This window comes from Sarcophilus harrisii, chromosome 1 (genome assembly GCF_902635505.1).
Source record: "Sarcophilus harrisii chromosome 1, mSarHar1.11, whole genome shotgun sequence".
Taxonomy (NCBI): Eukaryota; Metazoa; Chordata; class Mammalia; order Dasyuromorphia; family Dasyuridae; genus Sarcophilus; species Sarcophilus harrisii.
Genome location: NC_045426.1, coordinates 211,010,073 through 211,027,171, shown reverse-complemented (window position 1 = coordinate 211,027,171; position 17,099 = coordinate 211,010,073). Strand labels below are relative to the sequence as shown.

Sequence of the window (17,099 nt, the reverse complement as noted above, 5' to 3'; positions counted from 1 at the left end):
TAGAAAAAGATTCTGACCATAGAAAGTCACTATGGTAACAAGGAAGATGAAAACACATACTCAGAAGAAGATAATGAAGTCAAAGCTCCTACATCCAAAGCCTCTAAGAGTAATAACAATTGGGCTCATGCTATTAAAGAGCTCAAAAAGGATTTTGGAAATAAGTAAGAGAGATAGAAAAAAATCGGGAAGAGAACTGAGAGTGGTGCAAAAGGAAATATGAAAAGCTAGTAAGAAGAAGAATGCCTTAAAAGGAAAAATTAGGGGGGTGGAGCCAAGATGGCGGAGAAGACACACGCGACTTTCTAAGCTCTTCTCTTACCCTCTTTATCAATATTATATCGAGCCTCAAAAATAGTCTTGACTGCTACAATTCGTAAAGATAAGAAGTAGAACAACTCACCGGCCGAAGAAAATCTGCAGTCTCGCCAAAAAAGGTTGGTTCCGGAGCCAGGGGGGAGATCGGCGCAGACTGGGAGAGAAATTAGGTTCTGAGGAGAGTTTCAAACCGAGGGTGAAGGCACAGATCTCAGCACAAGCTCGCAGCCCCAACCCGCAGTAAGGGCTTTTCCTTGGGGCAGTTGTGATCCTGCACAGCAGGAGGACGCAGCCCGGGTTAGCCTCCAATCTGCGCAGTGGGGAGCTCGGCTTGGGGCCATAGAGCTTTTCCAGGGCCTATTTGCATCAGGCAGAGACGCTGGGCAGAGTTTGTGGCTGTCTGCTTTCTGCGGTCAGCTGCTAATACTCACAGTCCCACAAGAGGCTCCGGCCTGGGGCTGTGCACACCTCACCACTTAGTCCTGGCCGAGGGCAATCGATAATCCACTCAGCCCTACTAAGCAGTTTGATAGCTCGCCAGTGCTGAATCCACTTCCTGTTGGGGAAGGAAAACTCTCACCCAGAGCACTCCCATACCTCGGAGCCGGAAATCGGGTTACATCTTTCCCTGCTCTGCAGAGGAAGCTGGTAACCCCCTTGCCTAGGAGACCTACCCTAAAGGCTTTAAAACATGAATAAAAAGATGAAAGAACAATCGACAGCTTCTATGCAGAAAAGAGCAGGTCAGAAAACCTGAAGAGACCTCAAACAGCAAAATGCATCAGACTGTCCTCCTTACATAATGTTCTCATAGAAGAGACCATTAAAAGTCTCAAAAGAGAGTTAGAAGATAAATGGGAAAGGAAAGAGAAGCCTTACAAGAGAGCAACAACTTCCTGAAATACGAATTGGAAAAGTTAAAAAATTCCCAGGAAGTGAGGAAACAAAATTGGTGAATTGGAAAAAATAAAAAATCTCAGAAAGTAAGAATTGTGAATTGGAAAAATAAAGAATTCACTAGAAAGTAGGATTTGTGAATTGGAAAAGACAAAGAATTCTAAGAAAGTAGGATCCGTGAATTGGAAAAGACAAAGAACACGCTAAGAAAGTAGGATCTGAATTGGAAAAGAAAATAATTCTACTAAAAAAAAAATTAGTGAAATGGAAAAAATTCCACAGACCAAAACAATACATTCAAAAACTCAATTGGACATATACAGAAAGAAGTAAAAAAGCTATTGAAGAAAATAATTCTTTAAAATTAGAACTGAACAAATTGAAACTAATGATTCATTGAGACAGCAAGAATCAGTCAAGCAAAAACAAAAATGACAAACTGGAAAAACCACGAATTTTCTACTTGCAAAACGACAGACTTGGAAAATAGATCTAGGAAGATAATCTGAGGATTATTGGACTTTCTGAAAACTATGATGAAAAAAAGAGCCTAGATACTATTTTACAAGAAATCATCAAAGAGAACTGCCCAGATGTAATAGAATCAGAAGGTAAACTAGGCATTGAAAGAATTCATCGAACACCTTCTGAAAGAAACCCTAAAATAAAAACCCCAAGGAATATTGTGGCAAAATTTCAGAACGATCAGATTAAGGAAAAAATTTTACAAGCAGCCAAAAAAAACATTTAAATACCGAGGTGCCACAATAAGGATCACCCAAGATCTGGCTGCCTCTACATTAAAGGAAAGAAGGGCCTGGAATATGATATTCTCGAAAGGCACAAGAACTTGAGATGCAGCCAAGAATAAACTACCCAGCTAAGCTGAGCATTTTCTTCCAGGGAAGAAGATGGACATTTAATGAAACAAATGAATTCCATTTGTTTCTGAAGAAAAACCAGAACTAAACAAAAATTTGATCTCCAAGAATAGAACTCAAGAGATGCAGAAAAGGTAAAAATAACTCTTGAGAATTGTATTTCTGTTGTGGATATACAAAAAGAATACATGTATAATTTGATTGTACTGATATAACATAAAAGGAAGTAGATATGGAAAAGGGATGATGGCAGAACAAGGTGGGAAGGAGGGATAAAAGAGGGAAACCACATCCCACAAAGAGGCTAAGGAAACTTATCATATCTGAGGGAATTTAGAGAGGGGAGGAACATTGTGTGAATCTTACTCTCATCAGAGTTGCTCAAAGAAAAATAATTGACATTTGTTTTAGAGAAAATTCTCTCTCGCCTCATTAAAACGGGGAGAGGAAAAGGGAAAAGAAAAAGAGTAATAAGGGAAGGAAGGGGAAAGACTCAAAGGGGAGGAGGGATTATAAAGAGGTAAGTATCGTGATACAAGAGGGGTACATAAGTTTAAAAGGGGAAAGAGGGTTGGGGAGGCAAGAATAAGTAAAGCACAATCTGGGGTTATTAGGATGGCAGGAAATACAGATTTAGTAATTCTAACCGTAAATGTAAATGGGATGAACTCCCCATAAAGAGGAGGCAGATAGCAGACTGGATCAAAAGTCAGAACCCTACAATATGTTGTTTACAAGAAACACATTTAAAGCAGGGGATACATATAGAGTAAAAAGTAAAAGGCTGGAGCAAAATCTATTATGCTTCAAGTGAAGTCAAAAAAGCAGGGGTAGCCATCCTTATCTCAGATCAAGCAAAAGTAAAAATTGATCTAATTAAAAGAGATAAGGAAGGTAACTACATCCTGCTAAAGGGTAGCATAAACAACGAAGCAATATCAATATTAAACATATATGCACCAAGTGGTATGGCACTCAACTTCCTAAAGGAGAAGTTAAGAGAGTTGCAAGAAGAAAGACAACAAAACTGTAATAGTAGGAGATCTCAACCTTGCACTCTCAGAATTAGACAAATCAAACCACAAAACAAATAAGAAAGAAATTAAAGAAGTAAATAGAATATTAGAAAAATTAGGTATGTTGGATCTTTGGAGAAAATTGAATGGAGATAGAAGGAATATACTTTCTTCTCAGCAGTTCATGGAACCTATTCAAAATTGACCATATATTAGGACATAAAGACCTCAAAATTAAATGCAAGAAAGCAGAAATAGTAAATGCTTTCTTTTCAGATCATGATGCAATAAAACTACATTCAACAAAAACTTAGGGGGAAATAGACCAAAAAGTAATTGGAAACTAAACAATCTCATCTTAAAAAATGATTGGGTGAAGCAGCAAATTATAGATACAATTAATAATTTCACTCAAGATAATGACAATGATGAGACATCATACCAAAATTTGTGGGATGCAGCCAAAGCGGTAATAAGGGGGAATTTATATCCTAGAGGCTTACTTGAATAAAACAGAGAAAGAAAAGATTAATGAATTGGGCTTGCAACTAAAAAACTAAAAAAGACCAAATTAAAACCCCAATCAAATACTAAATTGGAAATTCTAAAATTAAAAGGAGAAATTAAAAATATTGAAAGTAAAAAACTATTGAACTAATTAATAAAACTAAGAGTTGGTTCTATGAAAAGCCAATAAAATAGATAAGCCTTTGGTAAATCTGATTAGAAAAGGAGGGAGGAAAATGAAATTAGTAGTCTTAAAAATGAAAAGGGAGAACTTTCCACCAACGAAGAGGAAATTAGAGAAATAATAAGGAGTTATTTTGCTCAACTTTATGCCAATAAATTTGATAACCTAAGTGAAATGGATGACTACCTCCAAAAATACAGACTTCCCAGACTAACAGAGGAAGAAGTAAATTGCTTGAATAGTCCCATTTCAGAAAAGAAATAGAACAGGCAATTAAACAACTCCCTAAGAAAAAATCCCCAGGACCAGATGGATTTACATGTGAATTTTACCAAACATTTAAAGAACAATTGGCCCCAATGCTATATAAATTATTTGATAAAATAGGGAATGAAGGAGTCCTACCAAATTCCTTCTATGACACAGACATGGTACTGATACCTAAACCAGGTAGGCTGAAAACAGAAAGAAAATTATAGACCAATCTCCCTAATGAATATTGATGCTAAAATCTTAAATAAGATATTAGCAAAAAGACTACAGAAAATCATCTCCAAGATAATACACTATGATCAAGTAGGATTTATACCAGGAATGCAGGGCTGGTTCAATATTAGGAAAACTATCAATATAATTGGCCATGTTAATAACCAAATTAACAAAACCATATGATCATCTCAATAGATGCAGAAAAGCATTTGATAAAATCCAACATCCATTCCTATTAAAAACACTTGAAGTATAGGAATAAATGGACTTTTCCTTAAAATAATCAGCAGCATCTATTTAAAACCATCAGTAAGCATCATATGTAATGGAGACAAACTGCAACCATTCCCAATAAGATCTGGAGTGAAACAAGGTTGCCCACTATCCCCGTTACTATTTAATATTGTATTAGAAACGCTAGCTATAGCAATAAGAGCTGAGAAAGAGATTAAAGGAATAAGAATAGGCAATGAGGAAGCCAAATTATCACTCTTTGCCGATGACATGATGGTATACTTAGAGAATCCCAGAGATTCTGCTAAAAGTTATTAAAAATAATCCACAACTTTAGCAAAGTTGCTGGTTATAAAATAAACCCAATAAGTCATCAGCATTCTTATATATCACTAACAAAATCCAACAGTCAGAGTTACAAAGAGAAATTCCATTTAAAGTAACTACTGATAATATAAAATATTTAGGAATCTATCTGCCAAGGGAAAATCAGAAACTTTATGAGCAAAATTACAGACCACTTTTCACACAAATTAAGTCTGATCTAACCAATTGGAAAAATATTAAATGCTCTTGGATAGGGCGAGCAAATATAATAAAGATGACAATATTACCTAAACTAATCTATTTATTTAGGCTATACCAATCAGACTCCCAAAAACTATTTTAATGACCTAGAAAAATAACAACAAAGTTCATATGGAAAAACAAAAGGTCAAGAATTTCAAGGGAATTAATGAAAAAAAAATCAAATGATGGTGGCTTAGCTGTACCAGATCTAAAATTATATTATAGAGCAGCAGTTACCAAAACTATTTGGTATTGGCTAAGGAATAGATTAGTTGATCAGTGGAATAGATTGGGTTCAAGGGATAAAACAGTCAACAAATATAGCAACCTAGTCTTTGACAAACCCAAAGATCCCAGCTTTTGGGATAAGAACTTACTGTTTGATAAAATTGCTGGGAAAATTGGAAACTAATATGGCAGAAACTAGGCATTGATCCATACTTAACGCACGTACACCAAGATAAGGTCAAAATGGGTTCATGACCTAGGCATAAAGAATGAAATTATTAATAAATTAGAGGAACATAGGATAGTTTACCTCTCAGACCTGTGGAAGGGAAGGTCTTTATGACCAAAGCAGAACTAGAGATCATTACTGATCACAAAATAGAAAATTTCGATTATACCAAACTGAAAAGTTTTGTACAAACAAAACTAATGCAGACAAGATTAGAAGGGAAGCAATAAACTGGGAAAATATTTTACAGTCAAAGGTTCTGATAAAGGCCTCATTTCCAAAATATATAGAGAATTAACTCTAATTTATAAAAAATCAAGCCATTCTCCAATTGAAAAATGGTCAAAGGATATGAACAGACAATTCTCAGATGAAGAAATTGAAACTATTTCTAGTCATATGAAAAGATGCTCCAAGTCATTATTAATCAGAGAAATGCAAATTAAGACAACTCTAAGATACCACTACACACCTGTCAGATTGGCTAAGATGACAGGAAAAAATAATGATGATTGTTGGAGGGGATGTGGGAAAACTGGGACATTGATTCATTGTTGGTGGAGTTGTGAACGAATCCAACCATTTTGGAGAGTAGTTTGGAACTATGCTCAAAAAGTTATCAAACTGTGCATACCCTTTGATCCAGCAGTGTTACTCCTGGGATTATATCCCAAAGAGATTATAAAGAAGGAAAGGGACCTGTATGTGCACTGAATGTTTGTGGCAGCCCTTTTGTAGTGGCTTAGAAACTGGAAACTGAATGGATGTCCATCAGTTGGAGAATGGCTGAATAAATTGTGGTATATGAAAATTATGGAATATTACTGTTCTGTAAGAAATGACCAACAGGATGATTTCAGAAAGGCCTGGAGAGACTTACACGAACTTATGCTGAGTGAAATGAGCAGGACCAGGAGATCATTATATACTTCAACAACAATACTAGATGATGACCAGTTCTGATGGATCAGGCCATCCTCAGCAACGAGATCAACCAAATCATTTCTAATGGAGCAGTAATGAACTGAACTTGCTATACCCAGAAAAGAACTCTGGGAGATGACTAAAACCATTACATTGAATTCCCAATCCCTATATTTATGCACACCTGCATTTTTGATTTCCTTCACAAGCTAATTGTACAATAATTCAGAGTCTGATTCTTTTTATACAGCAAAATAATGTTTTGGTCATGTATACTTATTATGTATCTAAGTTATATTTTAATATATTTAACATCTACTGGTCATCCTGCCATTTAGGGGAGGGGGTGGGGGGGGGTAAGAGGTGAAAAATTGGAACAAGAGGTTTGGTAATTGTTAATGCTGTAAAGTTACCCATGTATATATCCTGTAAATAAAAGGCTATTAAATTAAAAAAAAAAAAAAGGAAAAATTAGCTAATTGGGAGGTACAAAAGCTCAGTGAAGAAAATAATTCCTTTAAAAATAGAATTGAACAAATGGAAGTTAATGACTTTATTTAAAATCTAAATACAAAAAAGCAAAACCAAAAAAAAAAGAAAAAAAGAAAAAGAAAAAGAAAAAATTATGAAATAGCTTATTAGAAAAATAACTGACCTGGAAGGTTGATCCAGGAGAGAGAATTTAAAAATTATTGGTCTACTTGAAAGTCATGATCAAAAGAAGTGCCTGGACATCAACTTTCAAGAAATTATCAAGAAAAACTATCCTGATATTCTAGAACCAGAGTATAAAATAGAAATTGAAAGAATCCACTGATCACCTCCTAAAAGAGATCTTAAAATGAAAACTCGCAGTAATATCACAGCTAAATTCTCGAACTCCTAAGTCAAGGAGAAAATATTGCTAGCAGCCAGAAACAAACAATTCCAGTACAGTCAGGATAACACAAGAAGTTACATTAAAGGTACCACATTAAAGGACCAGAAGTCTTGGAATACAATATTTTGGAGAGCAATGGAACTAGGATTACAACCAAGAATCACTTAATGAGTATAATTTTTCAAAGAAAAAGATGATCATTCAATGAAATAGAGGAATTTCAAGCATTCATGATGAAAAGAGCAGAGCTGAATAGAAGATCCGATTTTTAAACATAGGACTCAGGAGAAACACAAGGAAGTAAGCAGGAAAAGGATATCATAAGAAACTTTATTAGGTTTATCTGTTTACATTCCTACAAGGGAAGATGATACTTGTAATTCATGAGAACATTTTCATTATTATGGCAGTTGGAAAGAGTATATATAGACAGAGGGTACAGATGTGAGGTGAATATGAAGGGATAATATCCAAAAATATATAATTAAAGAATTAGAGAGTAATGTACCAGGATAATGGGAAAGACATGGACACAAATTATTTGCTATAAAAAGAGGCAATAAAACGTTTTTACAATGAAGGGGAAGAGAGGAGAAGAAAGGAAGTGAACTTTACTTTCATCAGAATGGGCTCAAAGGGTAAATTACATAAACACTCAATGTGGTTACAGAAATCTATCCTACCTTGAAGCAAAGTAGGAGAGGAATGAGATAAGAGAGTGATAGAAGAGAGGGCATGTTGGGGGAAAGGTGGTCAGTAGCAAAACACTTTTGAGGAGGGTCAGGATGAAAGAAAAAAAGAGAAAAAAATCATGTGCCTTCTTAATAGAGGTGGCAGTGGGTAGGAAGGGAGAGAATCTGGAACTCAGAGTTTTAAAAAACAAATGTAAAAAAGTATTTTACATGGGGAAAATAAAAATATTAAATAAAAATGCACTAAAAAATGTCAAATAGGATGAGTTCAGAAAAATCTGGAAAGACTTACATGAATTGATACAAAGGGAAGTAAACAGAACCAAGAGAACATTGTACAGAGTAACAGCAATATTGTACAATAAATTGTGAATGACTTATCTATTCTTGCCAATTCAATGATCTAAGACAATCCCAAAGGGTTTATGATGAAGTGTGTTACCTGCCTCCAGAGGAAGAACTGATACTGTCTGAATACAGATTAAAACATTCTATTTTCCTTTCTTTTCTTCCTTCCTTCCTTTCCTCCCTCCTTTCCCTTCTTCTCCTTCCTTTCTTCCTCCTTCCCTTTTCTTCTTTCCTCTCTCTCTCTCTCTTCCTTCTTCCCTTCGTTTCCTCCCTCCCTCTCTTCCTTCCTCCCCCTTCCTCTCTTCTTTCCTCCCACCCTCCTTTCCTTCCTTGCTTCCCTCCTTCCTTCCCTTCTTTCTTTCCTTCCTTCTTCTCCCTCCCTTTTTTCTTCTCATATAAAATGATCAAATGATCAATACAGAAATATTTTATATGATCTCACATGTATAAACTACATCAGATTGCTTAATGTCTCAGGGAGAATGAGAAAGGGAATTTTGAATTTTTTTAAATGTCTAAAAATTGTTTTAAAATATTATATTTTTAAAAAGGCAGGAATGGGAGGGGTACCTTGCTGTTCCTTATTCCATATCTCAAATCTGTATTTTTTCCATGGTTGTTGCCCATGATCAGAAATCTTTCCTTCCTCATCTCTTTCTCCTTACTTCCTTGGCTTCCTTCAAGTCTCAGCTAAAATGCTACCTATAGCAAGCAAGAATCTTTTTTGGTCCCCAACAATGCTAGTGCCAAGCATAAAGAATGAGATTATAAATAAATTAGAAGAACATAGGATAGTTTATCTCTCAGACCTGTGGAAGAATAAGGAATTTATGACCTAAGAAGAAATAGAGATTATTACTGGTCACAAAATAGAAAATTTTGATTATATCAAATTGAAAAGTTTTTGTACAAACAAAACTAATACAAACAAGATTAGAAGGGAAGCAATAAATTGGGGAAACATTTTTATAGTCAAAGGTTCTGATAAAGGCCTCATTTCCAAAATATAATTGGTTATAAATTAGAGCCAATTTATAAGAAATCAAGCCATTCTCCAATTGATAAATGATCAAAGGATATAAACAGACAATTCTCAGACAAAGAAATTGAAACTATTTCTAGCCATATGAAAAGATGCTCCCAGTCATTATTAATCAGAGAAATGCAAATTAAGACAACTTTGAGATACCTCTACACACCTCTCAGATTGACTAGAATGACAGAGAAAGATAATGCGGAATGTTGGAGGGATTTGAGAAAACTGGGACACTGATACATTGTTGGTGGAATTGTGAATACATCCAGCCATTCTGGAGAGCAATTTGGAACTATGCTCAAAAAGTTATCAAACTGTGCATATCCTTTGATCCAGCAGTGTTTCTACTGGGCTTATATCCCAAAGAGATCTTAAAGAAGGGAAAGGTACCTTTATGTGCAAAAATGTTTGTGGCAGCCCTGTTTGTAGTGGCCAGAAACTGGAAACTGAGTGGCTGCCCATCAACTGGAGAATGGCTGAATAAATTGTGGTATATGAATATTATGGAATATTATTGTTTGGTGAGAAATGACCAACAGGATGATTTCAAAAAGGCCTGGAGAGACTTACATGAACTGATGCTGAGTGAAATGAGCAGGACCAGGAGATCATTATATATTGCAACAACAATACTATATGATGATCAATTCTATGGACGTGGCTCTCTTCAACAATGAGATGAACCAAATCAGTTCCAATAGAGCAGTAATGAATTGAACCAGCTAGACCCAGCGAAAGAACTCTGGGAAATGAGTATGAACCACTACATAGAATTCCCAATCCTTCTATTTTTGTCCACCTGCATTTTTGATTTCCTTCACAGGTTAATTGTACACTATTTCTTTTTGTACAGCAAAATAACTGTATGGACATATATACATATACTGTATTTAATATATACTTTAATATATTTAACATGTATTGGTCAACCTGCCATTTGGGGGAAAGGGGGGAGGGGAAGGAGAGAAAAAATTGGAACAAAAGGTTTTGCAATTGTCAATGCTGAAAAATTACCCATGCATATATCTTGTAAATAAAAAGCTATTAAAAAAAACAAAAAACAATGCTAGTGCCTTTCCTGAGTTTCTTTCCAGTTTTCTCTCATATATATATATGGATTGATGCATGGATGGATTGTTTATGGTTGTATTTTGTCTTCCCTGTTACACTGTAGGCTCCTTGAAGGTAAGAGGTACTTCTGCCTTTTGTTTTAGACTAAGCATATAGCTTATCACCTGCTACTTAACAAATGCATTGTTGTTGTTGTTGACAGAAGTGAGGAACTATAATAATGTTTGTTGATATTTTTCTCAAAGATAAGTACAAGGACCCCATGTTTATGGAGATGAAGAAAGGGCTAGATAAAACTCTGGCATGAATTGGAATCTAAAAAATCCTGGGTGTTTTCCATATTTAGTTCTAAAAGTATATATTCTCCATTGATATTTGAGACCCAATTATAAATACAATTGCAGTAGTAGTTATGATGTAATGATTAGATAATGAGCACCTATGGAACTAAATATATCAGGAAAATGAAGATGATATACTTCCACAGAAAATGCAAGCCTTCAGAGAGGCTTTTCTGTCAGAGGGAGATAATAGACAGTTTAGAGGAGTCATATATGGTAAAACCCAAATTGAAAGTTGAACTTCAGGACATACATATAAGGAGTAAATTGTGTCAGCTTAGCCACTGGACCCTTAGAAATGCAGAGAAGATAAGCCACTAAGTAGTGCATTTGCCTCTTAATGGATCCTAAAAGTAATTTGAAAGTCTTACCTTCAATTCTAGAGGCCTTTGACCTTTGAAAGCTATTATTGGCTTCAATACCTATAAGGGCTAGCTTGATCCAGAATATGTTCTACACATGATTTAGTATATTTGAGCAACAAAGTCCACTTAAGCTATTATTCCTCTTGTAACCAGGATGCTATGAGTATGACAATAATGTGGTAGAAATCAAAGTTAATAGTTTTGACATAAGCTTGGAGTTAGAAGGGATCTCAGAAGTCTTATAATCCAATTCTTATCTCAACAAGATTGCCTTTATAATCATATACATAAATGGTCATCAAATTTCCTCTTGGAATACTCCAGTATGAGAAAAATCACTACTTTCTTAGTCCATTCTATTTGTTGGTGGCTCTAATTGTTATTAAGTTTGCTCATATATTCTATGAGTCCATGAAAATACTCATTAATTGGAGACATTAATTCTTTGGAGTATTATTTCTAAATGATGGTACTTTAAGATGAGTTTTCATATATTAATATGTATCAAAATGTCATCACTTACTTATTCCTACCAGCATGTAGGCCATTTTGAAGTTGTCATAAATCCGGCAAGCTCCTCTAACTCCACAATCGTTAAGGTCCCACAGTACACAAGAGCTGTCTATTGCAATTCCAAATATCATTGGTCCAGGAATGGTGCCTATGAGGAATGTGGTTATATACAAACAATCTATGAGAAAACACTACATATTAGGTTCATGTTCTATTTACCATATTTAAATATATACATATATTTCAAGCATCTAATAACCATTATTTTACATTTTCATGCTGAGTCAGGGTAGCAAGAAGTATTATACATTGAAATATATTAACTCTTTGAGGTAGAAATTATTAGATTTTTATCTTTGTCATCCAGCACCTAGCAGACTTCCTAGTTAATTAAAAGATTAATGAATTGAGTTTTAAAAGAAGCTGGAAAAATTCTCCTCTTTGTAGGCATTCTCATTTAATTAAAAAAAAAAAAAGCCTTTTCATTTCAAGATAGTTTAAATGTAGTCTTGAAAATGGTAGACATATTGGAAGATGAACTCTCAAAATCTATTTCATATTTATGAATCTATAAATTCAATTTGAGATTACTTTGAGCAGACTACAAATAAACATGAAATATTTAGACAATAAAAATTTCAAAGTTCTATGATACTACTAAGATGAGTCTACTAAATCTCAAATGATTATGTAGGTAAGTTAACAGTGACAGAGCATCAGTATCTATTGAACATTATGTCAGTTTTGGGACTGGTGTTATGATGTGACTATTTTATTAAGTCCATTTTATAACCTTTATTGGATTTTCTAATAAGAATAATGGTTATCATTTCCATGGTGCCTAAGACTTTTCAAAGTACTTTACACATATTATCTCACTTGGTCCTCATAACAAATTCATGAAGTGGATACTACATTGTACTTATTTTGCAGATAAGGAAATAGGTTGAGAGACAGATGAAATGTTTCGAGCAGAGTCACACAGCAAATAAGTATCTGGGAGTAATATCCAAACTCAGGTTTTCCTGGTTCCCCATCCAACATTCTGTTTATTGTACCACCTCCCTACTTCAGTAGTCTTTGAGAACAATCTCTAAGAAATATATAATTTAAGATAAAATTATTTGCTACATAGAAAATCATCAGTCACTGTGTGTGATTTGCTAGAGAAGAATTGTGACTACATTATATAATCTTCATTTGCTGTTTAAGGGCAGAAAAGCACATTGACTTCTTATTAGCTAATGCTATTTTTCTTTAAATGTTAATAAAATCCCAAATGTTATATATCTGATATTTAATTATAGAAAAAGTCTTAATTTTTGTATAAGACTTATTACCATAAAATGAGTCAGCTCTCCAAATGGGGCAACAACTTTAAAACTACCATACAAATTAATAATCTCATGTCATTTAGAAACCATGCTAATTAATAACATTTGGTATTCCTGGCCTAAATCTCTGTGATAGAGACTCCAGAATACTGGTTTGTCTCAGGGTTCATTTAAATCTAATCACACAAGTCAAGATATCAACCCATGATGTCAATGGTCCTTTTTGAATATGATGAACAATGGTAACAAGAAGAAACTCTCTAGTCTTAAGCTCATCCCCTATGATTCAGGGGACTTGCAAGAAGGTTTTATAATTTTGAATACTCTGAGAATTCCACTCAATTTAGTGAGAGGCTCTGGGCTGGGAGATCTTATCACAATACCAAACTCTTAGGTAATCTCAGAACTTATTAGCTATCATAAGAGTAGAAATGTAACTATAGGTTTTTACTCAGTACTATTGAAACATTTTTGATCCCCAGCTTCTCTGTTGACAGAGAATATATAGAAATAAGATTTTCTGTATCTGTGTGTGTGTGTGCATGCACACATACACACAAATGTAAATACACGTGAAGATCTAGGAAGAAAGCTCAATGGTTCTCTTCTTGTTTACCAGGACAGAGGTGGGAAAAGATAAGACAGATTCTATCCAATTATCCAATCAACCACCTGTTGAGCATGTATTGATATTGGGGACTTATTATATAATGAGTTCAAAACTATTTTGTTAAAAGATATTCCTGGGAGTACAGTTGCCTAACACTCTCTTGAGAGAGTTCTTTTAAAAATATTTTTATTTACTTCATTAAATATTTCTCAATTACATTAATTTTTTAACATTTAAAAAAAATTTTGAGTTTTAAATTTCCTCACTCTCTCCCACCTATCTCCTTAAGAAGGCAAACAATTTGACAGTAAGTTACCTGTGAAGTCACACAAAAATATTTCCATATTAGCAATGTTGCAAAAGAAAACACAAATAAAATAAAAATAAAGCAATAAAAAAGTATGCTTCAATTTCGATTCATAGTTAATCAGTTCTGAGAGATTTCTAAAATGAAAATTATTAGCTGTCTAGATAAAACATCATTTGCTGTGAGACTGTTATTTTACAAAGTTATGAATGCTACCTGAAAACCATTAGCTACAAAGTTAATTTGACAACATTAGCAGTAAATGGCATTAAATCTTTAGTCTCTGTCTTTAATGAGAAAGTTATGATTTCATAAAAAGAACCAGGAGAAATGTCTTGTTTTAATCATTTTCCAAATCTAGGAAGAATTAGACATAAAAGTTTACACATTTAAAATTGTGCTGTTTAAGTGTTCAACAAAGGGGTTAGGCTGCTTTCTTAAAGTCTGGAAATATTTTTTCTTAGAAATAACATGATGGTTAGATTCCTAAATAAGCACATGCACAAAACCCTTTTTATTTTGTTATATAACTGAAGTACTTTAATAATGGTATTAATAATGAATAATAACAATAGTAGCAACAGCAATATTAAATATAATGATCAAATGAGATAATATTTGTAAAGTTCTTAGCACAGTGTCTGGCACATAGTAAGTACCACATAAATGCTTCTTCCTTTCCTTTTCCTTTTCTCCTTCCCTCCTTCTCTCTCATGGCCCATGACGACTAATAATTACAAAATGTATAACATTGTTGTTGTTCTATCTACTACTGGAGATGTATGGAAGATGTTTTCTGTAAGTTACAGTGGATGAAATTTTACTTTTACTCAACTAAACAGTTACTTTATTCATCTGTAAAATAATTTATAGAACTTTAAATATAAAAGAATAATATTAAGAGAGTGGCTTGGCCCAAGACTGATTCTATTTGAATTCTATCAAAAAATATGAGAATAACATAATACTTTGAAACAATATATGTAAAGTGCTTTGCAAGTCTTGAAGCATTATGTGAATGTTATTATTATGGATGATTTAATTGTATCTTTCCTTTTCTGCCATTCTTTTTCTCCTATACTGATTCTTAGCCAAATCCTCCCTCTTATGTGACCTTTTTCTACTTCTCTCATCTTCTTCCTTGTTAAAATTATTTCCATTTTAATGAAAAATTCATTCGAGCTTTAAAACACATTCTCTTAATGCCCACAGAAGTGGCAATAGAGGTTCTGGCTTGAAGGTACATGAGTGTGTCCTCAATATTTATATTATAAAACATATCCTTTTATACATGTACACAAGGAAAAAAAATAACTTTCTGGGTAAATGTCAGGAATGCTGACTTTGAGTTAGAGATAAAATATTTTTATATTGTACTCTGTGTGTGTGATGGTGATAGATAAACAGACTCTAATCCCATTGATTCATATGTATAAATTCCTCATAAATAAGAAACTGTTAATTTTTTTCTTTTTCAAATATATAACAATATCATTAATATCCTTTGATAATTTTTGAAGACCTCTAATTTAGTGACAAAACCTTATTTATTTTCTTCTGTGACCGATTCCTATTTTGTCATTATTTTTATTTAATGTGAGACATATAAACTCAACAAAACCAAGTAAGTCAAAAAAATTAATAGTACACAATAGTACAAATTAATAGTACATAAAGAACTATGTATCTATGCCATACCCAATAATCGGATAAGCATGAATTGTACGCCCAGGGCAAGAGAATGCTGTCTGTCAAATACACACCTGTAAGCAAATAATAATTACCCAATCAATAATAGTTACGGTGAATACACATAGGTCCAAGGCTACATTATTAATTATTCACACTACTTTTGCTACTGAATAATCAATTTAGGTACCCTACGAACTATAGTAGAACAAAAATGCTTCCAATGCTTTTTTGGTTCACTTTAGCAAGTTTAGTAGCCTAGTTGGTCCTTATCCATCCCTAAATCTGCATCCCTTTCCCCTCCAGAATATCAATCCTCATGGACAAGAATGCATAATTTTTAGATGACTGAATTTGTCTCCAGGTTCTATGATTTACAATTATAGAAGAGTGGGAAAATATTCTATATTGCATTAAACTTGTTTGTTTGTTTGTTTTTGGCAGGGGAGATAAGTATACCTAAATCTATAATTGAATACCTCCATATCAAATCAGCTCAATTCTGCTGACTTGTACAACATTCTTAGTAACCAAGTCCCTGTCTTGTTCTTTTTATGATTAAAATTCTGCCTAAGTTCACTATCAAATAAACTAATTCCTTGAGTTGGTCTGAAGTCCTGTTCCCCTCTCTGGGTCTCTACTTTCTTCTGCCTGATTGCTTCCTTGGTAAGTGTGGTCAACATGCACACTGTTGCTGCCATGCCATTGGAGCTGAACATAAAAGCTACAGCAAAAACAATAGATCTAGTCTCTGTCACTGGAAAAAGAACAAAATACTTTTTTTTTTTTAAACCTATGGATGGAGAGGAGTAGGAGTGGGTAGCCGCTGAATAGCACTATATATTAAGATAAATGCAACAGGAAATCTAGTCATTAAATAATTTGGGCAAAAAAACTAAGTAAAAAACAAATGTTCTATAAATTAAATCTTATATAACATGTTCTCTAGCCTTTTCACCATCCTGGTCATTTTTTTTTTAACACATCGCCAATTTTGATTCTTAAATGTGAATCTAGACCCTGATACAGTATTATACTCAGAGACCAGGCAGGGTATAAAAGGATCATCAGCACCTAAATTCCCAAATTCTCTACATGCACCTTTCCCCTCTTTGTCTCTGTCTCTTTCTCACTCCCCACCTCTCTCATGAAATATCTACTGATATCTGTAAATAGATATCCAGCTCACCTACTATATTCACCTATATACACCCAGTTCAAAATCCACCCAGCTTACTATTGAACATTTCTACTTGAATGTCCCATAGATAGGTCAATTTTAACATTTCTTTAGTTTTGTCTCAAGATTTCTTTTTTTTTTTTTTTTGAAATTTTAAAACTTTCTTTTGAATTTTCTTTATATTTCTAAAGTTTAGTTAAAGGACTACCCCCTTTCCTGAACCCCACTGCTGCTAGTGCTTATTCCCCTATCCCCA

The 17,099-nt window shown here is 33.9% G+C and overlaps 1 protein-coding gene across 11 annotated transcripts in view; it reads right to left on the bottom strand.

The window, feature by feature from the left end:
- Positions 1–17,099, bottom strand: part of LOC100919846 (solute carrier organic anion transporter family member 4C1-like) — a 176,964-nt gene that overhangs the window by 21,370 nt on the left and 138,495 nt on the right. For 6 of the 11 annotated variants that reach the window (XM_031968956.1, XM_031968937.1, XM_031968973.1 and 3 more), the window contains 2 exons: positions 15,673–15,737; positions 11,734–11,871 (listed from right to left, as the gene is read on the bottom strand). In XM_031968956.1, the coding sequence (XP_031824816.1) occupies positions 11,734–11,871; positions 15,673–15,737 (203 nt within the window). Of the gene's footprint in view, positions 1–11,733; positions 11,872–15,672; positions 15,738–17,099 lie in introns of those variants that run through there. The other 5 variants (XR_004234245.1, XR_004234246.1, XR_004234240.1 and 2 more) reach the window with 3 other exon arrangements.